Genomic DNA, 24,519 nt, shown 5'->3' with positions numbered 1-24,519 from the left:
TTCTGCTAGTAACGGAGTATTACTGCTTGTACAGCAGGCAGGTAAAGCATCTCTTGAAGCCTTACACTTCCCCACATCCTTGTTGCTGAAGAAAGCAGAACTAAAAGCCTCTCTGCTGTGATGGATGACAGCAAAATCTTTCTGGGGGAAACTACATGAAAGTGTTTGCTTCTCGGTGGTGCCATGGGATGGAGGAACCTGGAAACTACAGACCTGTCAGCCTGACCTCAGTGCCAGGGAGCAGGGAAGTCATTCTGCCCCTGTACTCTGCACTGGTTAGGCCACACCTTGAGTCCTGTGTCCAGTTCTGGGCCCCTCAGTTTAAGAAGGACATTGAGAGACTTGAAGGTGTCCAGAGAAGGGCAACAAGGCTGGGGAGAGGCCTTGAGCACAGCCCTGTGAGGAGAGGCTGAGGGAGCTGGGGTTGCTTAGCCTGGAGAAGAGGAGGCTCAGGGGAGACCTCATTGCTCTCTACAACTACGTGAAGGGAAGTTGTAGCCAGGTGGGGGTTGGTCTCTTCTCCCAGGCAACCAGCACCAGAACAAGGGGACACAGTCTCAAGCTGTGCCAGGGGAAGTTTAGACTCAAGGTGAGGAGAAAGTTCTTCACTGAGCAAGTTGTTGGCCATTGGAATGTGCTGCCCAGGGAGGTGGTGGAGTCCCCATCCCTGGAGGTGTTCAAGAGGGGATTGGATGTGGCACTTGGTGCCATGGTCTAGCCATGAGGTCTGTGGTGACAGGTTGGACTTGGTGATCTTTGAGGTCTCTTCCAACCTTGGTGATTCTGCGATCTTTTCTGTCCCCAAAGCAGGCCCAGGCACCTAACTGTGAAGCACAGCAAAGAAAACTACAGAAGCAACTATCCAGCTGTATCCAGTGAAAGGTTAACCAAAGAAAGACCAAGGAAGCCATCTCAGCTATCATTTCAAACTCTCTGTGCTGCTGAAAGATAGCTCCTGGAACATGGCAGTCTCCTGAACTTGCTAAGCATATAGTTAACTGTTGATCACAATCAACAAAGACAATGAAGTTTGTGCATCAGACAGCAGGAGAAACAGATGTGGGCACAAGAGGGAATGTGAGGACGCCTCAGCTGTCCGTTAAATATCAGTGTTTCTCTGTGCATACCAAGCAAAACACATGCAGAATGACATCATCACAATGACAAGGCCAAAGCAGGGTGTGTTATGTTCACACATGTGTGCATATGGAAATCACTGCCACTGGGGTCTCCCCCAGTCCATACCTCCCTGCACAACCTTACACTAAATGCCTTCCTGGGCATTACTTTGTCCAGAACAGGACTGCATGTGTCCCAACCCACGATTTTGTCTTTCTGAGGGTTAATCTTATCTTCTCATCAAGATGCACAGACACTCACCTCTTACTGATAAGCTGTAAAGATAGAATTACTAGACTTTTCCTTCATCACAAACCATCTCTTCTTACCAAAACCTTGGTGACAGAATCCTGCTGGCTTCCCAGTTTCCCAGAGCAGCTTTTTCAAGGCTAGAGAAAGTGCAGCATGTCTGGGTTCCCTTTGTCATCATCCTATCTTCCTTGACTCCTGGCAGTCACTGATGTTGCATCTTCCCTGACTGCTCAGCATGCTTGCTCTCAACCTTAAAATATCTTTTTCAGCAAACCTGATCATGAAGTTTTAGACTTTGGCCTCTCTCTCTCTCTCCTGTAGGTCCTTCTTCCTCTCAGAATTTGTGAGATTTGTCTTGGTATACAACTTATAAAATGCAGTGATAATGTTCAGCATCAAACCTCTGTCAAAGGCTCAATCCTTCCCTCTCTCTCTGTTTCAGCTCTTGCTTTTACTAGTAATTTCACTGCCAGAGCTGAGGCTGTCCCCAAAAGTCACTAAGTATTCTGCAACAACTGTCTCCCTAGTCATCCCTAACTTTAAACCTCTCCTTGGGAACTTCCACCTCACTCCCCCACCATTAAACTCTACACTCTGGTTTTTGCTCCTCACTGGTCACTTCAGCCTTTGTTGGTACTTCCAAGCTAAGCACACTGAGCAAGTAATGCAGTTTGGGGTCTTTTTCCCCCCCATTTATCTGGACTGCAACTGTGGGAAATCCACCTGGGGAAGTAAAGGCAAACAGCAGTGGAGAATCTCAAGAGCAGTGTGTTTATTTTTCGTTAGGAGCTGCAGACAACTCTTTAAACACCATATGAATGGCAACAAAGCTGACTCTGATCGAGCTTCTTTCGAGGCCTTTTCGAACATCCTCTACTTTCATTCCTAACTTCCATAATGAATCCAGAGGGCTGTTCAGGAGGTAGTAAAAGAACTATGACCATCACAATGGGATCACTTCTCATGAAAGAGACCCAAAACAAGCACAGTGCATTTCACTGCACTGGCCTGTGCTGTGAGGACCTCTCTCCCTTCACCACGCAGAACTTCAGTGCTCAATAGTCAGGCTGCAATTCCTATAGCGCAGTTACACAGATCAGAGGATTTTATGATCGGCTCTGAGAAGTTTCCTCACGCTGAGGATTTATTCCATGCTTGAATTTACACAGTATTAACCTTCCACAAGAAGATTCCCCAAGTCCATGCAATCCCTGCAATAAAGGGATTTTGAGATGGAGGCTCAAAGAAAGCTGAGACAGTACTTGTGAAAAGTGAGAGAACAGTTCTGTCCCTGAAAACACGATACCAAAGCGATTAGCACCGCCACCTCCCCGGCTCTCCCGACCCACCTGTCTTCGTCACGTCACTCTGCAAATCCTGAGCTCCCTCCTCTCCAGAAATGACAAAGTTGTTCAAGTTTGATTTGCTGGGCAGCATGTGCAAGCCAAACACCTCAAGTGGGGAACTGGCAGCCAGGTGAGCAGTCTATCCAAGTCATAAAACTCAGCTGTCTCAGTTACAGACTTGTCTAAATTCTGTGTAAAAGGCCCTTTGCTGGGAAGCTTTGAGTTCACTCCTCTCTCTTTTCCCACTCTGTAACCTAAATTCACAGCTAGAAAGAGAAGTGCTATCCCCATTTAGAAACTTCTCTTTCCTGATGGCCAGTTTAAGAGACTTCAAACAAGGTGCGTGACTAAGGCATAACAACTCTAGACCCTGAAGGTTTGGGGAAGCTTCTTATTGGTCCCAAACAAGGAATGGAGATAAGAGTCAGTCATCACAGGTGTAGTTACAGCAAGAATTTTCTCATCAGTAAAACAATCTGCAGAGGTTTCCCTCTTCTCTGCTGGTCATTCCTCCTCCTCCTCTAATATTCCATCAAATCCTGTGTGCAGCTGCACCAAGGACATTGTCAGAAGGACTGACACACATCACTCTCATTACTAATATTCAGAAGCAAGCTCCCTCTCCCCCTGCTTGTATTTTTTGGTTCATTTTGGTTTCCTCAACCAGCATATTTTTAACTGGACTGATGAACTAGTTCCTATTGTGGCCACATAAACCTCAGCACTGGCACAACAGAGAGAACAGAGAAAGAATCAGGACAGAACTTAAATTGGTTTTAACATCAGAGAAACTGTAGCCTGGAACTGTGCTCCACGTAACACAAACACACAGAGAGGTGAGAAAATGGGCAAGACTCTTCCTGAGCTTGAATCAGTTTATCTAAAGGCTAGACAGAGCTAAAGTGCCTTCTAATCGCTGCCCAAAGGCACATTGAGCTATTCCTTGTAAAGATGAGCTTTTACCAAGGTACAACAATGTATGCCTGCAGCAATCCCTCCACCCCAATCCAATGGGAACCTCCAGGCTATGAAACTCTTCACCACCCTTCAGCCTTTAACATGACTTGAATGTCCCCATCAGCTGTGTTTTCCCACATTAGCACCTCAGGCCACAGAAATGCAATGGATTATCATCCATCCAACAGCTACCTCTCCACATATGTGTTAAGGACTGCAACAGGAAAAGAGCTGGGACTTGTTCTGGTTCTGAGCAAGACTGATGAGAAGCTTACAGAAATGATTTATGTTCAGTTTGCCTGGGAAATCCCACACTCACACCAAAGCATACAGCAAAGGATACAGCAATGTCAGTCTTCCACATGCCATGCAGTGTATAATGCATTAAATAGCCAATTACAGTCTCACAGTATCACCAAGGTTTGAAGAGACCTCAAAGATCATTGAGTCCACCCTGTCACCACAGACCTCATGACCAGACCATGGCACCAAGTGCCACATCCAATCCCCTCTTGAATGCCTCCAGGGAAGGTGACTCTACCACCTCCCTGGGCAGCACATTCCAATGGCTAACAACTCACTCGGTGGAGAGCTTTCTCCTCACCTCGAGTCTAAACCTCCCCTGGTGCAGCTTGAGACTGTGTCCTCTTGTTCTGGTGCTGGTTGCCTGGGAGAAGAGACCAACCCCTTCCTGGCTACAACCTCCCTTCAGGTAGTTGTAGAGAGCAATGAGGTCTCCCCTGAGCCTCCTCTTCTCCAGGCTAAGCAACCCCAGCTCCCTCAGCCTCTCCTCACAGGGCTGTGCTCAAGGCCTCAATTACAATCCTACATGGCAAGGCACATCAAACTAACAGCTTTCAGTCTCTTAGAACACCTGAGAATCATACTATCCTAGTATCAGTCAGGGTTGGAAGGGACCACAAGGATCATCTAGTTCCAACCCCCCTGCCATGGGCAGGGACACCCCACACTACATCAGCCTGGCCACAGCCTCAGCCAGCCTGGCCTTAAACACCCCCAGGGACAGGGCCCCAACCACCTCCCTGGACAACCCATTCCAGGGCTTCACCACTCTCATGGGGAAGAACTTCCTCCTCACCTCCAGCCTCAATCTCCCCACCTCCAGCTTCATTCCATTCCCCCTAGTCCTATCACTACCTAACACTTCCTGAGCAGTCCCTCCCCAGCCTTCCTGTAGCCCCCTTCAGATCCTGGAAGGCCACAATGAGGTCACCTGGGAGCCTTCTCTTCTCCAGACTGAACAGCCCCAACTCCTTCAGTCTGTCCTCACAGGAGAGGTGCTCCAGCCCTCTGATCATCCTCCTGGCCCTTCTCTGGACACCTTCCAGCACCTCCACATCCCTCTTGCAATAGGGGCTCCCGAACTGGAGGCAGTACTCCAGGTGGGGTCTCAGCAGAGCTGAGCAGAGGGGGAGAATCACCTCCCTTGCCCTGCTGGCCACACTTCTCCTGCTGCAGCCCAGGATCTGATTGGCTTTCTGGGCTGCAAGTGCACACTGAGAGCTCCTGGTGAGCTTCTCCTCCCCCATCAGTACCCCCAAGGCTCTCTCCTCAGGGCTGCTTTCCAGCCAGTCAGAATGATGATGTTATACATGCAGAAGCATACTTATTAAGCCCCAGGATCAGCAAAACCATTGCAGGTGGCACTCCAAGTGATGTTTAACTGTAACATCTTCCAGGTCCAGGACATATGCTAAATTCTTCCTTAGGTCAATAAACCTCTTGCCTGCCTGTTTCAGTAACTTCAAATAGCCACTAGCTATCTGAAAGCAACTCTCAATGGCACTTCAGTGATGTTACCTCAATGAGCAGGAAAAACTTCAGCACCTCTCCTCCCCATTTTACAGTCAGCTGCCTCTGCTGGCACCAGTAAGTACACTGTTTCTTGCAGATTCCTTGCCCAAGTGCTTATCTTGGGCACATGCCCAGATGACAGTTCTAGCTAAGTACTCAAAGTTTCACAGCAATCAGAGCTAAAAGGGCTCTGAAACTTCCATGCAGCCACTTGCTGTGTCACCAGCACAAGGACTATGCAATTCCCAAGGCCTGGTTTGGATTAATCCTGTCTGGAGTTGTGACCACTCCACTTGACAAGGACCCACTCCTGGTCAACTGACTGAAAACTACAACAGCTTCAAGAAAAGCCTAAACACCCAGGAACTGTTCTTACATTATATGAATGACACTACTCTTTCATTACAAGACACTGATGTGAATAATTCACATAAGTGAATGGCTGCAACTTCATCCAGCCTTAGTTTCTGACATCATAAATAAGACTGTAGTCACCATGATTATTTTATATCATCAAGCTTTAGCTTCAGCCTAAGCAAATGGCTTGCCACTGCTAAAAGAAATTACTGCCTTTTTATCCTAACTCCTCACCAGATTGTTCCACAGGCCCCTTGAACTCACTGATCTCTCCATCTTGTTTTGCCAGAGGAGTTTGTTACCAGTTTAGCGAGCCAAAATGCATTAGCAAGGAGTCTGCTGGAAACTGAAGTCATCCCAAAGAGCGAGAGCACAAACCCAGGAGCAGGGCAGGGGATCAGGCAAATAAGAGTGGTGACTCCATCTCTTCCCCTGCAGTGAACTGCTAGGTCATCTCACTGTTTCTGAAGGAAATATACTCTTGGTCTCAACACAGAAGTTTGACACCACCCTAGCACTAAGAAAAATAGTTATTATAGATTATTCTGTCATTAGTTATTATAGATGTTATTCTGTCAAAGGTGAAGAGGGAACTGACAGAAAATCCTAGCAGAGATGCAGCTTCATAAGTGTTCTAGATAATAGCTGGATTCTGCTAAGCTTGTAAAATTTCCTAGCACTAACTTGTGACATTCTGCCCCACACCTCCCTTTCCTTTTCTCCTAACATGAGTAACTATGCTCCATATTTTTTAACCACCAGTTCACCAACTGAGTTTACACCAGGAGTCTGATAGCTGAGCAAGCACAATTCAGGCAGTGGCAGGAGAGCAGGGACATGAAGATGAAGAAACTACTCAGGCTGCTGCTGTGATACCTAAAAAAGCACATGGATGCATAAGGAAATTTGTGAAAACCTCTGTGTGCTTCAGCTCCCTTGCAGAGGAAAGCTGCTGGATTTAGAACCGCCAAATCACCTTCCTCCATTCTTAGCCACAAAGGACCAGACTAGACAAGAACAGTTTAAGTACTGGCTTTGCCTTCGAGCACAGGAACAGATGAGATCACATTTGCAGGTCCTTCCCAGCACCATTTTCTATGACTCTGCAACTAAAGCTGATGATGGAATGCAGGAATACTCCTAAGCCCCATTTAAGGTTGAAGGCAAGGTTGTGCTGCGACCACACACAGACACACACTTCCCTGTAATACTGTCAAGCTTAGAGCTAAGCCTATGGCTACAGCACTTGCAGTCTACAATTCAGGCCATTCCTATTTGCCTATCCCATCAAGCACTGGTTACGCTCCCAGAACTCAAGTCCATAGATCTCAATCTAAGCTCCTGAAGAGAGATTTGCGAATTCTGTACTGATCAGACTCAAGAGCACAGAGAAGTAATTCTCAAGGCATTTTACATGAAAAGTGAAAACAGTTAATTTCCTGTTCCAGAAGCCAGAGACAGAGCAAGACCATGCCTGTATAGGTGCAGGCAATACGCCTCAGAGAAGCTGAATGAGTACCCAGAAGATGGGTCACAAGTTCAAGGTGACAGTAATGAAGAACAGCTGCTGGCTATGCACCACTCAGCAGCAGGTGTACCCAGGCCCCAGAGGTTTAAATCAGCTCCACCAGTGACCAACAGACTTAGAAGACCATCTGTTTGGGCACAAAACACACACAGCCCTCCCAGCTTTGCTGCCCAGATCTTCACCACGCACAGACAATACAAGGCTTGTTATGGATTAGCTAGTAAGCAACTGTTTAAAGCAACAGACAAGTCCTGGTTCTCCTGTGCTCGTTATCTGGATCCCACATGCAGGAGAGCAGTGTCTCTTGCTCTAGCTGTAACATTTTCCTTTTCTCATCAAGTTCCCTTCATTCACTTGTTAAAGTCATATTTCATACATGCCCTCCAGGAATAAGGCATGCCCCTGACTGAAGCTTCTCAAGTGAGCTCATAGTCAAGGTTTTGATTACCTGCCCTACAGATGTAAGAAAGCTCCACCTTTCCTACACCAGGTCTCCACCCAATCTATGCATTGAGACTGTGCATGTGCACCTCCTTGCCTGAGAAATGCTACCCCCCCTTCCCTACCCCACATCTGAACAACCAACAGAAGACAAATTCTGAGAAGACACTCCCACTTGGTTGTCTCCTAATTTGCTCTGGCAGTCTCAGACCTGAGAAAGGCTCTCTGTGCCCATCAGTCTGACAGGGTGACTCGTGTCACAAAAGCATAGACAGTGTAAATCACAATGCTAACAATTTTGACAAAACCTGCACATATTTGCAATGGAAAGCCGGATTGGATCACTACCTAGTGCCAACTTCCTGTTTCCTGCACATCTAACCTAGATTCCACCTCTCATTCACACAGAACAGCCCTGCAGACACACACATGTGCCATTCCTTGGAACTAGTTTTACAAATCCATTCCTTCACTGCTTTGTTTGAGATAATTCTTAAAGCCCCAACAGCAGCACTTTCATTCCAGCACTACAAGAGATCCCTCAGCACCGAGTACCATGCTGTCACAAAGCTTCTGCTGATACCCATCCTATATTCCTCCTTTCTCTCTCATTAATCCTAGTCATGCTCACATGTTCCACATAAAATCCCTCTCCTTCCTAGATGTTAACACCCTTCAAATATTTTTAGACTGTTATTATGTGTCCCCCCCCACCCTCCACCTTTCAGTCATCACTTAGCCAAGCAATGTATATATAGCTACTTTAATCTTTCCTTCTAAATCAGCCTGTTCAACTTCTAGAGCTCAATGTTAAGTCTGGTATGCTTGTTGCTCTTCTCAGAACTCACTCTGTGGTTTGGAGACCTTTCTGGTAATGCCTTCACAAAAATCTGTCCAAAAAAGTTTTACATGGACTTGCTTTGAAGAAAAAAGCAACCCAGGGCAGCAGGCACTATTCATTTTCTTTTTCCCTGTCTTGCTTTGGATTCCAGGTTTTGAATCTCATCTGAGATATTAAATGTAAGTATGTTTGTATAGTGAAGAGATTAGCAACTGTATATGTTTGGATCCAACTGTGAAAGAACAGGATGTGAAAAAATGGTAAAAACCCCCAATACAACACCACCAAGGCCTTTGAACTAAACTTGTCACAAAACAACTGGAAAGGTGTGAGGTTATCCAGGAGCACAGCAGAGGCACAACAGCGAGGGAAGGGCTGACAAAACGGGAACAGCCTCTCAAGTACAAGGCAGATGAGTGGACACAGCGATAAAGCACAAGTCTGGCTTACTGAAGTAGAACTCAATTGAACTGTGTTATTAGCCTGGAGAGGAGGAGGCTCAGGGGTGACCTTATTGCTCTCTACAACTACCTGAAGGGAGGTTGTAGCCAGGTAGGGGTTGGTCTCTTCTCCCAGGCAGCCAGCACCAGAACAAGAGGACACAGTCTCAAGCTGCGCCAGGGGAGGTTTAGGCTGGAGGTTAGGAAGAAGTTCTACCCAGAGAGAGTGATTGCCCATTGGAATGGGCTGCCCAGGGAGGTGGTGGAGTCACCATCCCTGGAGGTGTTCAGGAGGAGACTTGCTGGGGTGCTTGGTGCCATGGGTTAGTTGTTTAGGTGGTGTTGGATTGGTTGATGGGTTGGACACGATGATCTTGAAGGTCTCTTCCAACCTGGTCTATTCTATTCTATTCTATTCTATTCTATTCTATTCTATTCTATTCTATTCTATTCTATTCTATTCTATTCTATTCTATTCTATTCTATTCACAAATACAGAAAAATTAGTAGAATTTAAGCATATATGACTACAGATCAATTTCATCTTTGATACCTACTAAATGTTTGAAACTCAGAAATTAAGAAGTCAGAGGCTGGAAAGTAGCCCTGAGGAGAGAGACTTGGGGGTGCTGGTGGACAAAAAGCTCACCAGGAGCTCTCAGTGTGCACTTGCAGCCCGCAAAGCCAATCAGATCCTGGGCTGCAGCAGGAGAAGTGTGGCCAGCAGGGCAAGGGAGGTGATTCTCCCCCTCTGCTCAGCCCTGGTGAGACCCCACCTGGAGTACTACCTCCAGTTCTGGAGCCCCTATTCCAAGAGGGATGTGGAGGCGCTGGAAGGTGTCCAGAGAAGGGCCACAAGGATGATCAGAGGGCTGGAGCACCTCTCCTGTGAGGACAGACTGAAGGAGTTGGGGCTGTTCAGTCTGGAGAAGAGAAGGCTCCCAGGTGACCTCATTGTGGCCTTCCAGTATCTGAAGGGGGCCTACAGGAAGGCTGGGGAAGGACTTCTCAAGATCTCAGGGAGTGCTAGGACTAGGGGGAATGGAATGAAGCTGGAGGTGGGAAGATTCAGGCTAGATGTGAGGAGGAGGTTCTTCACCATGAGAGTGGTGAAGCCCTGGAATGTGTTGTCCAGGGAGGTGGTCGAGGCCCCGTCTCTGGGGGTGTTTAAGAGCAGGCTGGATGAGGCTGTGGCCAGGCTGATCTAGTGTGGGGTGTCCCTGCCCATGGCAGGGGGGTTGGAACTAGATGATCCTTGTGGTCCCTTCCAACCCCGAATGAAACTATGAAACTGTAAGAGCTGAAAGGCTAATGCAACACTGCTAATGAAGCAGCACTGAGTATGTAATAAAAAGACCACTGAAGGCACTCCAGCAGTGAAAGTAATATTTTGATCATCCTTTGAAAACACAGTAAAAGAGGTCTGAGCTGTAATAGTAATATACATTTCTCTGACAGCATGCTTAGAAACTGTGATGCACTGCCATCGTCAGCTGTGAGGTACCAGCCAGCCTCTCAAGTCCAGGCTTCTTGCTGTCTCACACCTGAGCTAAAGCTCCACAGCTGTTTCCAGAGCACTTGAGAATTATTTGCCCCATGGGTAAGAGTGGAAGAAGTGGAGGGAAATGTTGCAACAGCAACATCTTACAGGCAAAAGCCTATGTTAAACAAAAATTGCTTACAGACAGCTTAGGAAATAACAGGGAACGAGATCAAGAACTGCACTCCAGCACACCATTACTAATTGTGTGGCTACAACATTCAGCTACCAAAAGCCCCATCCTAAGGCTCAGAATTACTTAAGCACAATGAAAGCTCTGTGGCTGCACACATGTATCATGAGAAAAACATAATCATACAATCATAGAATCAATAAGGTTGGAAAAGACCTCAGAGATCATCAAGTCCAACCTATCACCCAACACCTCATGACTAACTAAACCATGGCACCAAGTGCCACCCTCCATTTTAAGCCTGACAGAGAAAAATGGGACTACAAAGCTGCTAAAGAAGTCAAAAGATACAGGAAAAAGTATGTGCCATTTGTTGGAACAGCAGAACAAAGGCCCCTCTCAAAAGCAGTCACAATAAACGTAACATGCAGCAACACAGCTAATCAACCTGGAGGTTAGGAGGAAGTTCTACACAGAGTATCACAGTAGTATCACAGTATCAGTCAGGGCTGGAAGGGACCACAAGGATCATCTAGTTCCAACCCCCCTGCCATGGGCAGGGACACCCCACACTAGATCAGCCTGCCCAGAGCCTCAGCCAGCCTGGGCTTAAACACCTCCAGGGACAGGGCCCCAACCACCTCCCTGGACAACCCATTCCAGGGCTTCACCACTCTCATGGGGAAGAACTTCCTCCTCACCTCCAGCCTCAATCTCCCCACCTCCAGCTTCTTGCCCATTGGAATGGGCTGCCTGAGGAGGTGGTGGAGTCACCATCACTGGAGATGTTCAGAAGGAGACTTGATGGGGTGCTTGGTGCCATGGGTTAGTTGATTAGGTGGTGTTGGATGATAGGTTGGACACAATGATCTTGAAGGTCTCTTCCAATCTGGTCTAGTCTATTCTACTCTACTCTACTCTACTCTATTCTATTCTATTCTACTCTAATCTACTCTATTCTATTCTATTCTATTCTACTCTATTCTATTCTAATTCTATTCTATTCTAATATCTATGCAGCCCCAAGCATGTCAAAGAAAGATGCCACTACTAACTCTTAATTGCAATGACAGCCAGTTTCCTGGTTGGTTGGCATTTCTAAAGTGGGAAATGCCTCAATATTTAGTGAATGCTGGTAACTCCTGGAAGGATGTCTCTTTCCCTTTGCATGGAAAAAACAGCAGTTAAACTGGCACAGACTGTAGCAGGAAGAATCCTAAACTCAGCCTTAAGAGAAGACAGAAAGAAAAATCTGACAAACTCCAGCAGAAGTTCAGTCTGCTGTAAATCTCTCCAGCACTCTAGCTGCATCTAGTCTTCAACAAATAACTAGAACCACACAAAGGCAAAGCTGGAAGGTGACTCAGTGAAACCAAGATTTGTTATGAAGCGACTGCAAAAACATAACACCTACTGCTGGGAAAAGAGAAGGGAAGAGTCTGCATCCCGCCCCACGAGCCACAAATATTCAGTTATGTCTGTCTTCTATTGCTTAAATGGGAGATTCCATTTCTTAAACACAATTATGAGATGAAGGCCTACTCTACAGGTCACTAAGTCACAACAGCCACAGAATTGTTTTGGTTAGAAAACACCTTTAAGGCCCTTGAGTCCAGCCATTCCCCAGTTTCAGCAAGTCTGGTGCTAAACCACATCCTTCAGCACATCTCTGCATCTTTTAAACACCTCCAGGGATGGGGATTCAACCACCTCCCTGGGGAGTCTGTTCCAATGGTTGAGAACCCTTTCAGTGAAGAAGTTTCTTCTAATGTCCAACCTAAACCTCCTCTGGTGCAACTGGAGGCCATTCATAGTTTCATAGTTTCATAGTTTCATTCAGGGTTGGAAGGGACCATAAGGATCATCTAGTTCCAACCCCCCTGCCATGGGCAGGGACACCCCACACTACATCAGCCTGGACAGAGCCTTATCCAGCCTGGTCTTAAACACCCCCAGGGACAGGGCCCCAACCACCTCCCTGGACAACCCATTCCAGGGCTTCACCACTCTCATGGGGAAGAACCTCCTCCTCACATCTAGCCTGAATCTCCCCACCTCCAGCTTCATTCCATTCCCCCTAGTTCTATCACTACCTCAGATCCTGAGCAGTCCCTCCCCAGCCTTCCTGGAGCCCCCTTCAGATACTGGAAGGCCACAATTAGGTCACCTCGGAGCCTTCTCTTCTGCAGACTGAACAGCCCCAACTCCTTCAGTCTGTCCTCATAGGAGAGGTGCTCCAGCCCTCTGCTCATCCTCCTGGCCCTTCTCTGGACACCTTCCAGCACCTCCACATCCCTCTTGTAATAGGGGCTCCAGAACTGGACACAGTACTCCAGGTGGGGTCTCACTAGGGCTGAGTAGAGGGGGAGGATCACCTCCCTCGACCTGCTGGCCACACTTCTCCTGATGCAGCCCAGGATCTGATTGGCTTTGCGGGCTGCAAGTGCACACTGAGAGCTCCTGGTGAGCTTTTTGTCCCCCAGCACCCCCAAGTCTCTCTCCTCAGGGCTACTTTCCAGCCAGTCCCTGCCCAGCCTGTATTTGTGCCTGGGATTGCCTCGACCCAGATGCAGGATCCTGCCCTTGGTCTTGTTGAACTTCATGAGGTTGGCTTGTGCCCACCTCTCCAGCCTGTCCAGGTTGGATCCCTTCCCTCCAGCTGTCTGCTGCACCACACAGCTTGGTGTCATCAGCATCATACCAATGGAGGGCATAAACTGCAGTCCAAATTTTGCAATTACCTGGGCCAGACAGTTCAGTGTCAGCTTAGCATGTTCTCAGCATGTTCCAGTTCCCTTGACTGAAACATCACCAGGTGAATTGCTGCACTAGATAGAGAAGGAAATACTTGAAGACTGACACCTTAGAGGCTTTCATACTTGTACTAGCTGCCACACTCCTTTCTCCCCTCAAGGAGAAGTGATTATGAACTGGGACAGGCAGTGTATGCTTTGTGCTTCTTCAAGGTTGCTTTTTAGTTCTACTTTTAGTGACTTTTTGAGGTTGGGATAAACATTAACTGATACCATCTCCTTTTGAGATGAAGGCAATGTCATGCAAATGTACCTAGTTACTTCAGAACGGGAATGGCAGGGATCACCTGCCACATGGGAGTTTTCAGCATCACACTGACCTTTTGTGAGAGCTTAACTCATGTTGCAAGCTCAAGTCTTCACAGTTTGCTGCCTGCTCCAAGTTTTAACTAGTAACATGGTTAACTACTTTTATTGCTCAGCCTCTGAGCTTTGGACAGCTATCTTCTATCAGCCGTTTCAAGGCTTTGACTCGGAGGGCACCAGCTTGGGAGACAGATGAGAGCCCCCAGCTGTCTGCCCTACCCCTTCAGCACAGAAAAGGCCAAGCAAAACAGCTGCTAAACTACTGGGTACTACAGAACAGCAATCTAGCAAAGAGCTGCCAGTCCCAGTTGCTCTTACATAAAAAGGTGCTCGAAGCCAGATGTTTGTGTAGCAGAAAGGAGCACTGGGCACTTAGGGCAGTAGTTAGGTTCTTCCAAGCTCTTGCTTCCTCATTTGTAAATCAAGGCCCCGGCAGTTTTGTCAAAGCTGATTACTGTTTTTTATTGCTCTGTTCTCAGCAGTTTTGGGACACCTGCTCTGATAGCATCTCCATGCAAATCACACAAAGGTCATCAAGCATTTTCATCTCCTTTTACCAGATCAGTACTGAAGATACTAGGAGGTAGTGACTTCCATGGCTGCTTATTTGATAGAAACACTACAGGTGTTGCTTCTTCCATGAAAACAGACAGTTGGAAAATGTAAGAAACATATTTGTAGTACTGTGTCCCCACAGCATTCCAGCAAGCCTGACCAGTAAGGTAATGGTGCCCTGGACTCATTGGTTCTCTAACTGGTTCTCCTAAACACTGTTGGACTCGATGATAAACCCTTATTTAGAATAGAATAAACCAAACCAGGTTGGAAGAGACCTTCAAGATCATCGTGTCCAACCTATCAACCAATCCAACACCACCCAAACAGCTAACCCATGGCACCAAGCACCCCATCAAGTCTCCTCCTGAACACCTCCAGTGATGGTGACTCCACCACCTCCCTGGGCAGCCCATTCCAATGGGCAATCACTCTTTCTGGGAAGAACTTCTTCCTAACCTCCAACCTGAACCTCCCCTGGCTCAGCCTGAGACTGTGTCCTCTTGTTCTGGTGCCGGCTGCCTGGGAGAAGAGACCAACCTCTGCCTGGCTACAACCTCCCTTCAGGTAGTTGCAGAGAGTGATAAGGTCTCTTCCAACCTTGGCAATACTGTGATGCTGAGACAGCATACCACCCCAGACAAGACAGCTTTTTGTGTCTGAAGCAGGCAGCAAGCAGAGACTGCTGCAGAGGACAGTGAGGGCTTGAACCAGGAGCAGTGCTGTGCAATAGGAGCTTATGCAGTCAGGGTGCTGCCTCCATGTCTAGGAGGGAAAAAGATAATTAAAGAGGGCATCAAGAGCCAAGTTTGTCAATGTACAGAGAAGAGCTTGTCTGACCTTCTGGATGAAGCAGGAATCACATCCACTAAGCAATCAGCAGAGCATCTTCTAAAGAGCTGTAAACAGCAAGCTGACTGTGTGCCTCTGGCCCGTGGTCTCTACTGTGTGTAGGTTGAAACACACCTTTCTGTGCAACGTGAAATGTATCCAAACCCAACAGGCATAAGTCCTCCAAATGAGCTCTGTGCAACTAAGCTTGTTCAACATGTTTGCTGGTTAAAAGCTACTAACTAAGGTTAGTAAGGTTAGTTGACCTGATAACAGGTGAGAAGTATCTAAATTGCCCATAGAAAAGATACTGCAACCTGGAAAACCATGCCCAAAAGAGTAGAACCATGCAAGGCACTCCCCAGAGTGAAATGGCTGCACTTTTGTCAGGGAAAAGAGGCATACAGAACTCTCTGTACAGCTCTGTCCCTTGGTTCAACGAGCTCTGTACAAGTCAGTCACAGGACAGCTAAACAACTGTCCATGGGAAGCAAGGCCAGCTCCACAGAGACCTTGTCCTGCTCTGTCAGTGAGTTCATGAGCAGTGAAGATTAAATCACAAACTATATTTATTTCCTTTGCCTGGTCATATCTTCCTGTAGATCCTGGGCTGGACCCTGCTTCCTTGGCACAGATCCTGGAGACCAGTAAGTGAAGGAGGGCATAAATCAGTGCCTCAGGTTCTGTCAGGAGCACACTGAACCAACCATCCATGCCAGGAACAGGTGCACTGAAGGCAAGCAGGGACACTCTCACTTGCAGCAGGGAGGAGGGCTTACAGAAAAGCTGTTTGCTTCTCCTCTCAGAGCCTAGACTAAACTTTTCACTCTGCAAATGGGTTACTTACCTTCTGCAGCTCCCAAGTCCAGCTAACTAGAGACTTTCACTAAACATTAGTCCAATGCTAGGCCAGGCCCTAGCTAAGTGGGGTTGGTTTGTGTAGCACATTCTACTTCACTCTTACTTTTTTTCTGGCCCATTTCACTCTCTGATCCATTTCACTCCGAAGCTGAAGTATTTCAGTGGCTGTGCAGAATGATCAGTAAATGAAGACAGTCTTAGAACACAACTGTAGTTTTTCACTTGTGAGAACTAGTGCTGCCTTCCAGCAGCAAGGAGCACATCACTGATCTGTGCTTCATAACCATGGAGGGGATTCTCAATTAAAACTTTCGTTTGCATAACCTTTAAAGCAAGCATTGCTTCTGAAAGAAGTAGTCCTACCCTCACCTCAACCACAGCTGCTCTTTCCCACTCCCATCATTCCTTAAGTACCAGCAAAAGCAACTGTGCAGCGAAACGATTCAGGGAACACGTCCGAATTAGTTTGTCCCAGCACTGATGTCTAGGCAAGAATACCCTCAGGGTGATCAGCCTCACTCAACATGGATTGCTCTGCGCAGACACAATGCTTTATCTACCCAGTGAAACCAGCCATTGTAGATAAGGCTGTGTAAACAAGACCCCACCTATGCCTGCAGAGGGAGAGCAATCTGTTTCCTAGCTCAGGGAACAATGGCTTGATGGGTGGACAGAAACCTACAGAAAGACTTGTGAAGTGCTCCATCTGAAGCTTCGGGGAGGTCCCATAAGGGGGTCTGCAAAGGCACACAGGTGCCATTTACAAAACAAAAAGAGCAAGCACCGACTAGGTAAGGAGAGGGCTGCCGTTTGCAAGATCTTTGCTGGTGCTTTGAGAAAGCTTTAGCAGGGTGGAACTTACAACCAAATACTGTGCACTCTCAACCTTGGCTTCAGAGAAATACCTAATGGCTTTTTCCAGCACGGAATTAGAAAACCCAGCCCAGGTCAGCTTTTTTTGTGGACAAAATAGAGAGATTTTAAATGTAGGCTAGGTGAATAATCCAATTCAAGATCTACCACATAAAACCGGACTTCTGCTACAGCTGCGAGCTGCATTCAGGGCTGGGTATCTAACTACCTAGTTGAGAAGAGTCCATACATGAAAGGCATTCATACCAGGGCAATAGGAAGGCAAACAATAAAGAAAGGGAGCAGAGAGGCCTCTTTTCTGCCCTTCTTAATAGCTGAAAAGTGTAGCTAGTCAACAAACTGTAGGTGTTTTCACCATTCAGGGTTTCAGGGGCTGAACTGCTGCCATTGAGCACCAGTGACACTGCAGTTCCACACCGACACTCCCCCTAAAACAGACATCTGTAATTCTTCCTGCGCATGTGAAAATCCTGGGAACCCCTGCCAGAAGAGTTCAGAACATCATTTGGTACCAGTCAAGTGGCCCGCACAAGACAAGCTCCCCGAAGTGCTGTGAGGTGCCCTGTCTTTCTCCTTACCATACATCTTGCCTTCATCTGACAAGATGATCTTCCGCCGGCCACATGGTGGGTAGATGGCTAGCGCTTCCTGGAAGCTCTGCTCAATGTCCGGACTCCACACCCCCTCAGCATCATTGTCAATGGGTTTGTCCAAGGCCTCGCTGCCCCCCGAGTCGTTGCTCCCCTCAGGGGAGGTGGGAGAACTCCACTCGTTGGAGGTAATGGTGCCAGCTAGAAACTCCAAGGTTACACGTGGAGAAGCAGACTCAGAACCTGTGATGACAAACACATATTTAGAATAAACCAAACCAGGTTGGAAGAGACCTTCAAGATCATCGAGTCCAACCCATCAACCAATCCAACCCACCCAAACAGCTAACCCATGGCACCAAGCACCCCATCAAGTCTCCTCCTGAACACCTCCAATGACTGCGACTCCACCACTCACAGATGACTCACTGACTCACTTGTCAGCTAGAAATCCTCCTGTCTGGGAAAATGAGGAGATAATGAAGACAAACAGAAATCCCTCAGTGAGGAGGGTTCTACTTGAAGCTTACTCAGCCACCTGCTTGATTTATATTTAAGATTGAAAACTTTACTACAAATCCATCTGATAAAACAACCTGGCTCATTAATTCTTGATCACTTCCCAGTTCTTTTCTTGCCTGTGTCTTTGTACCCTAATTTATTTTTCCTGCTGTCCTCATCTGTATAAATGTTACTTAACTTTCTCAAGCAGGCATTCAGTGAAAGAATAGAATAGAATAGAATAGAATAGAATAGAATAGAATAGAATAGAATAGAATAGAATAGAATAGAATAGAATAGACCAGACCAGACCAGGTTGGAAGAGACCTTCAAGATCATCGTGTCCAACCCATCAACCAATCCAACACCACCTAAACAACTAACCCATGGCACCAAGCACCCCATCAAGTCTCCTCCTGAACACCTCCAGGGATGGTGACTCCACCACCTCCCCAGGCAGCACATTCCAATGGGCAATCACTCTCTCTGTGTAGAACTTCCTCCTAACCTCCAGCCTAAACCTCCCCTGGAGCAGCCTGAGACACTTGTCCTCCTGTTCTGGTGCTGGCTGCCTGGGAGAAGAGACCAATCCCCACCTGGCTACAACCTCCCTTCAGGTAGTTGTAGAGAGTGATAAGGTCACCCCTGAGTCTCCTCTTCTCCAGGCTAAGCAACCCCAGCTCCCTCAGCCTCTCCTCACAGGGCTGTGCTCCAGACCCCTCCCCAGCTTCATTGCCCTTCTCTGGACTCGCTCCAGCAACTCAACCTCCTTCCTAAACTGAGGAGCCCAGAACTGGACACAGGACTCAAGGTGTGGCCTAACCAGTGCAGCATACAGAAACTACAACAGTGATGAATTATTTAGTCATCACTGAACACTGGGCTTGACATTTTCTAAGCTACTGTTTCACTGAATCAGAATTGTTAGGCAGTGTCATTTTTGTTAACACTGCCATATCTTCCCAAGGATCAGCTGTGGTTCTACAAAGCAATCCCTGGAGCCAGCCATCTTTCAAATCTCAGCACTATATCCTGGCAGAAGCTGAAAGCACCATGAGTGAAAGGATAAAGCCACTAGGCTGCAGGTGAAAAATCTTAAGGCACTTAGTCTGTTTCTACTGCTCATCTTCAGAACCACCACAGGTCAATTCCTTCAGGACTCTGTGCCTCCCTGCTTGCTGCCTTTACCGGTCTTAGGCTGTCAGATTCACCACTGGGCAGAAGCAGAAACTGGTTTCTCCTTGAACTTCATCAGGTGGCTGCTAGCACTCAAAAACTACAATCTACAGCAGAGGCTTTAGTCACTGAATACAGCTGCTAGGAGACTCATTCAGAAAGCATCTTCAGATCACTTCCAGTCAACCACACAAAAGACAAATGGCTTCTAAAGACAGAGATCATCCCCCTGCCTTCATCCCAAAGCTGTTAACTTGCCTCTTCAGTTGTTTCCTTATCTGAGTGACAAAGAAGCTCACAAGCCACCACTGGAGAATCCTATTAAAGGAGAGTTCAAAAATTCCCTGCCTATCACCACACTGAGCTGGGTGAGGGGGAAAAAATTCTGAGTAAGGCACTGTTCTCTGTGTGAGGGTTTTGTCTGCTTGTTTTTTTGCAAGAGTGACAGAAAAAACAAACTCATATTGAACAAGAGAGTAAGGGGACAGCACTGACCTGATAATGTCGTTTGCCTGGAGCTGAGCAAAGCCTTCCACACTGTCCCACACCACATCCTGGTCTCCAGGCTGGTGACACATGGGTGTGATGGGTGACCACTAGATGGATACAGAACTGGCTTGATGGCTGCACCCAAAGAGTGGCTGTCAATGGCTCCATGTCCCAGTGGAGGCCAGGGACAAGCAGAGTCCCTCAGGGATCAGTCCTGGGCCCAGGCTTGTTCAACATCTTTGTGGGTGCCATGGACAGTGGCATTGAGTGCACCCTCAGCAGGTTTGCTGATGACACCAAGCTGTGTGGTGCAGCAGACAGCTGGAGGGAAGGGAGGCCATCCAGAGGGACCTGGACAGGCTGGAGAGGTGGGCACAAGCCAACCTCAGGAGGTTCAACAAGACCAAGGGCAGGGTCCTGCAGCTGGGTGGAGGCAATCCCAGGCACAAATACAGGCTGGGCAGGGACTGGCTGGAAAGCAGCCCTGAGGAGAGAGACTTGGGGGTGCTGGGGGAGGAGAAGCTCACCAGGAGCTCTCAGTGTGCACTTGCAGCCCAGAAAGCCAATCAGATCCTGGGCTGCATCAGAAGTGTGGCCAGCAGGGCAAGGGAGGTGATTCTCCCCCTCTGCTCAGCTCTGGGGAGACCCCACCTGGAGTACTGCCTCCAGCTCTGGAGCCCCTATTCCAAGAGGGATCTGGAGGTGCTGGAAGGTGTCCAGAGAAGGGCCAGGAGGATGATCAGAGGGCTGGAGCACCTCTCCTGTGAGGACAGACTGAAGGAGTTGGGGCTGTTCAGGCTGGAGAAGAGAAGGCTCCCAGGTGACCTCATTGTGGCATTCCAGGATCTGAAGGGGACTCCAAGAAGGCTGGGGAGGGACTGCTCAGGATCTCAGGGAGTGATAGGACTAGGGGGAATGGAATGAAGCTGGAGGTGGGGAGATTGAGGCTGGAGGTGAGGAGGAAGTTCTTCCCCATGAGAGTGGTGAAGCCCTGGAATGGGTTGTCCAGGGAGGTGGTTGGGGCCCTGTCCCTGGAGGTGTTTAAGGCCAGGCTGGATGAGGCTGTGGCCAGGCTGATGTAGTGTGGGGTGTCCCTGTCCATGGAAGCAGGCTTGGAACTAGATGATCCCTGTGGTCCCTTCCAACCCTGACTGATACTATGATACTATGATAACTCACACTGCCTCAGAAATACTGTGGTGATAATGTCAAGGAGGATAGAGGAGAAATGGGCTACATAAAGTTAAGCCCTAGCTGGTGATTAGGAAAAGCAAGTCCATTCGTTCAACTTCTGGTCAAAATTCCAGGACTCATGGCTCCAGAAGTTTAAAACATTACATCATACACTCCTTTTGAAGTCTCAGTTTGGGTTTTTACCTCTTGGGATTTCCAAGACCATAAAGACTCTTCTTTTTTTTTTCCTTTTTGGTAATAAAAGCTGACATTCTTAAGCCTTTTATCATCATGTGTGGACATGGCCCTTTGGGACATGGTTTAATAGCCATGGGGGTCTTAGGTCAATGGTTGGACTCAATGATTTTGGAAGTCTATTCCAACTCAAACAATTCTATGATTATCTTCATCCCTGCAGGCATTCCAAACACCCTAAACATGTACCTGTGTGATTCACTCTAGGTGATCCTAGCTCTGGCAGGGAGGTTGGACTCAGTGATCTGTTTAGGAAGAGACCAGATGGGGTGATCAGTGCCATGGTTTAGTTGATTAGATAGGGTTGGGTGATAGGTTGGACTTGCTGATCTCAAAGGCCTCTTCCAACCTGGTCTGGTCTATTCTATTCTATTCTATTCTACTCTACTCTACTCTACTCTTCTCTTTCTTTAGAGGTCCTTTCCAACCCCTACCAGGCTGTGATTCTGTGTGATTCCAAAAGCTGAAGTTACAAAAAGAGTTGATAGGAGTGGCTCTCAGAAGGTTTTGCTGCTCTTCAGTGACTTTAGACAGCAGCAGACACTGTTTCTGCATTTCCATGCCACCCCACAATGCTAGGCACTTGGGCAATTTCTAGACAAAGTGTACTTCTTATACCACAATGCAGCATTTTGAGTGGTTCCTATAAACATTTAGAAAACTCATTACACAACTTGCTTCCTATGATGATGTTTGGAACACAGAAACCATAGAGTAGAATAGAATAGAATAGAATAGAATAGAATAGAATAGAATAGAATAGAATAGAATAGAATAGAATAGAATAGAATAGAATAGAATAGAATAGAATAGAACAAAACAAAACAAACCAGGTTGGAAGAGACCTTCAAGATCATTGTGTCCAACCCATCAACCAATCCAACACCACCTAAACAACTCACCCATGGCATCAAGCACCCCAGCAAGTCTCCTCCTGAACATCTCCAGTGATGGTGACTCCACCACCTCCCCAGGCAGCACATTCCAATGGGCAATCACTCTCTCTGTGTAGAACTTCCTCCTAACATCCAGCCTAAACCTCCCCTGGCACAGCCTGAGACCGTGTCCTCTTGTTCTGGTGCTGGCTGCCTGGGAGAAGAGACCAACCTCTGCCTGTCTACAACCTCCCTTCAGGTAGCTGTAGAGGGCAATAAGGTCACCCCTGAGTCTCCTCCTCTCCAGGCTAAGCAACCCCAGCTCCCTCAGCCTCTCCTCACAGGGCTTATGTTCCAAACCCCTCACCAACTTCATTGCCTTTCTCTGGACAGGCTCCTGCAAGTCAACCTCCTTCCTAAACTGAGGGGCCCAGAGGTGGACACAGGACTCAAGGTGTGGCCTAACCAGTGCAGTGTACAGGGGCAGAATGACCTCCCTGCTCCTGCTGGCCACACTGTTCCTGATGCAGGCCAGGATGCCACTGGCCCCCTTGGCTGCCTGGCACTGCCCTTCCATCCATTTCAGCCCCTACATTAGATTATTTCAATCTGCCTGCCCCATGTTATATGTTTTCAGAGCTCTATCAAACAAAGGAATAAAGAATAAAATGTGAGGCAAGAGGGGGACTCACAGCTGGCTTTTACCACTGAGACAGGCTTCCCAATCTTACTATGAATGGCACTAAAGCAGGCAGTGTGACTGCTAAGAGACTCTGAAAGGAATGTTAACAGTTTCTTTCCTCACAAAGCATCTACCATTTATACACCTGGCCTTTCACTGGCAGATGCTCATATACATGAGTACTGAAGAGACTGTCCTGCTGGGGAATCAGTGTAGAGTAAGCTTTCCACAGGGGAACTCTGACAGAGGTACAGAAACTATCTGTTTCAGCTGCTTTTTTGCTGTTTCCTCTGTCACAGAATCAAAGAATCATAGAATGGTCTGGGCTGGAAGGGACCTCCAAAGGTCATCCCATCCAATCCCCCTGCAGTCAGCAGGGATGTCTTCAACTAGACCAGGTTTCCCAAAGCCTTGCCAGGCCTCACCTTGAGTATCATCCCTAGTCCTTGTAGTCTGTCAAGACCTTTGTACTCAATACACATTACAATTCCCACAAACACAGGCTGACTGAGAAGTTGAAGGGTTCAGAATGAAGCACAAGGTGTGACAGCTAGTGTCTTCATATCATAGTCTTGTAGGAGCCAGCAGGCTCCACACCCACTGTAACTCATACAGCTCAGTGTATGACTCCCAAAGCCACAGACACTGGCAGCTACAGGCTGTTATCAAGCCAAATCCTCTAGCAATGTATACAAGCAGACAAAGTTACCTCCTAGGGTATGTATGGCAATCATGACTATAAGAAACACCTACTCTGAAACCAGCTCTTTTCATCTCCTTAACATCCATCTAGACATAGATGAACACCTAGCAGGTAACTTCAGCATGACACACTCTTATGATAGAAACAAAGCAAATCTATCTGAAGTATAACTATGTCCACACCCCCAGCCCCTTGGAGTTTTTGCCTGTTCAGTTCATGTTTTGCAAGGCTTCACAGTTGCACCAGGCACCTTTGGTGGCAAAGGAATCTCTGGGTTCTTTCTGACCCAAGCTCCAGAGTAAGTGGATGAGGAAACGTGCTGCATTCTGTTCGGTGTCAGCTCCCAAGGCTCACTTCTCCAAGCACAAGTTGTGCCAGCTTGAGCAGGTCACTTCCGTACTCAGGGAAGTCCACTAAGCAAGAAATGGAATCTGTGAGCCTCATCTCACACAGATCTAACCCATGTGAAGGAGTGATTAGATACTCTTTTCTCTAAAATGCTTCATACTGTTTCTGCCCAGAGCACCAGTGTAAGTCCTATCCCATGCTACAGCTAGGTCATCAGGCACCAAAATGTGATGCCATGACCAAGCACAACTTTTCCATACCTTTGGTTCCATACCTTGGCACTAAAGCCATTCCTGATGGATGATGAGAAAACACTACAAAACCAAGAATGTTTGTCCATCTCCAGACAAAGCCTCAGTAATCACCCAGATACTGACACAATCTGGCCTCCTTTTTCCAGCTTCCAATGAAATCCTACAGACTGAAGGGAGCGTGAAAATCCTTGTAGCTCTTCTCTCTCTAGTTCAGTAGGATGCCAAATCTTAAAGGGCCTGCAAAGTTTTCTTGAATCATAGAATCAATAAGGTTAGAAAAGACCTCAGAGATCATCAAGTCCAACCTATCATCCAACATCTCATGACTACTAAGCCATGGCTTCAAGTGCCACATCCAATCCCTTTTTGAACACCTGCAGGGACAGTGACTCCACCACCTCCCTGGGCAGCACATTCCAACGGGCAATTCCTGTCTCTGTGAAGAACTTTCTCCTCACCTCCAGC

At 47.5% G+C, this 24,519-nt stretch overlaps 1 protein-coding gene across 1 annotated transcript in view; it reads right to left on the bottom strand.

Annotated features, from left to right (window-relative positions):
- TEAD4 (TEA domain transcription factor 4) overlaps nucleotides 1-24,519 on the bottom strand; it is an 82,262-nt gene that overhangs the window by 33,690 nt on the left and 24,053 nt on the right. Inside the window, exon 5 of the mRNA XM_068166070.1 lies at nucleotides 17,587-17,841. Within this exon, the coding sequence (XP_068022171.1) occupies nucleotides 17,587-17,841 (255 nt within the window). The remainder of the gene's footprint in view (nucleotides 1-17,586; nucleotides 17,842-24,519) is intronic.

The sequence above is a fragment of the Melanerpes formicivorus genome, unplaced genomic scaffold (assembly GCF_026170545.1).
Source record: "Melanerpes formicivorus ecotype bairdi unplaced genomic scaffold, bMelFor1.0.p_v2 SCAF_96, whole genome shotgun sequence".
NCBI classification, from domain to species: domain Eukaryota; kingdom Metazoa; phylum Chordata; class Aves; order Piciformes; family Picidae; genus Melanerpes; species Melanerpes formicivorus.
Note: the sequence above shows the minus strand (reverse complement) of the source record. Positions and strands in the feature narration are given on the sequence as shown.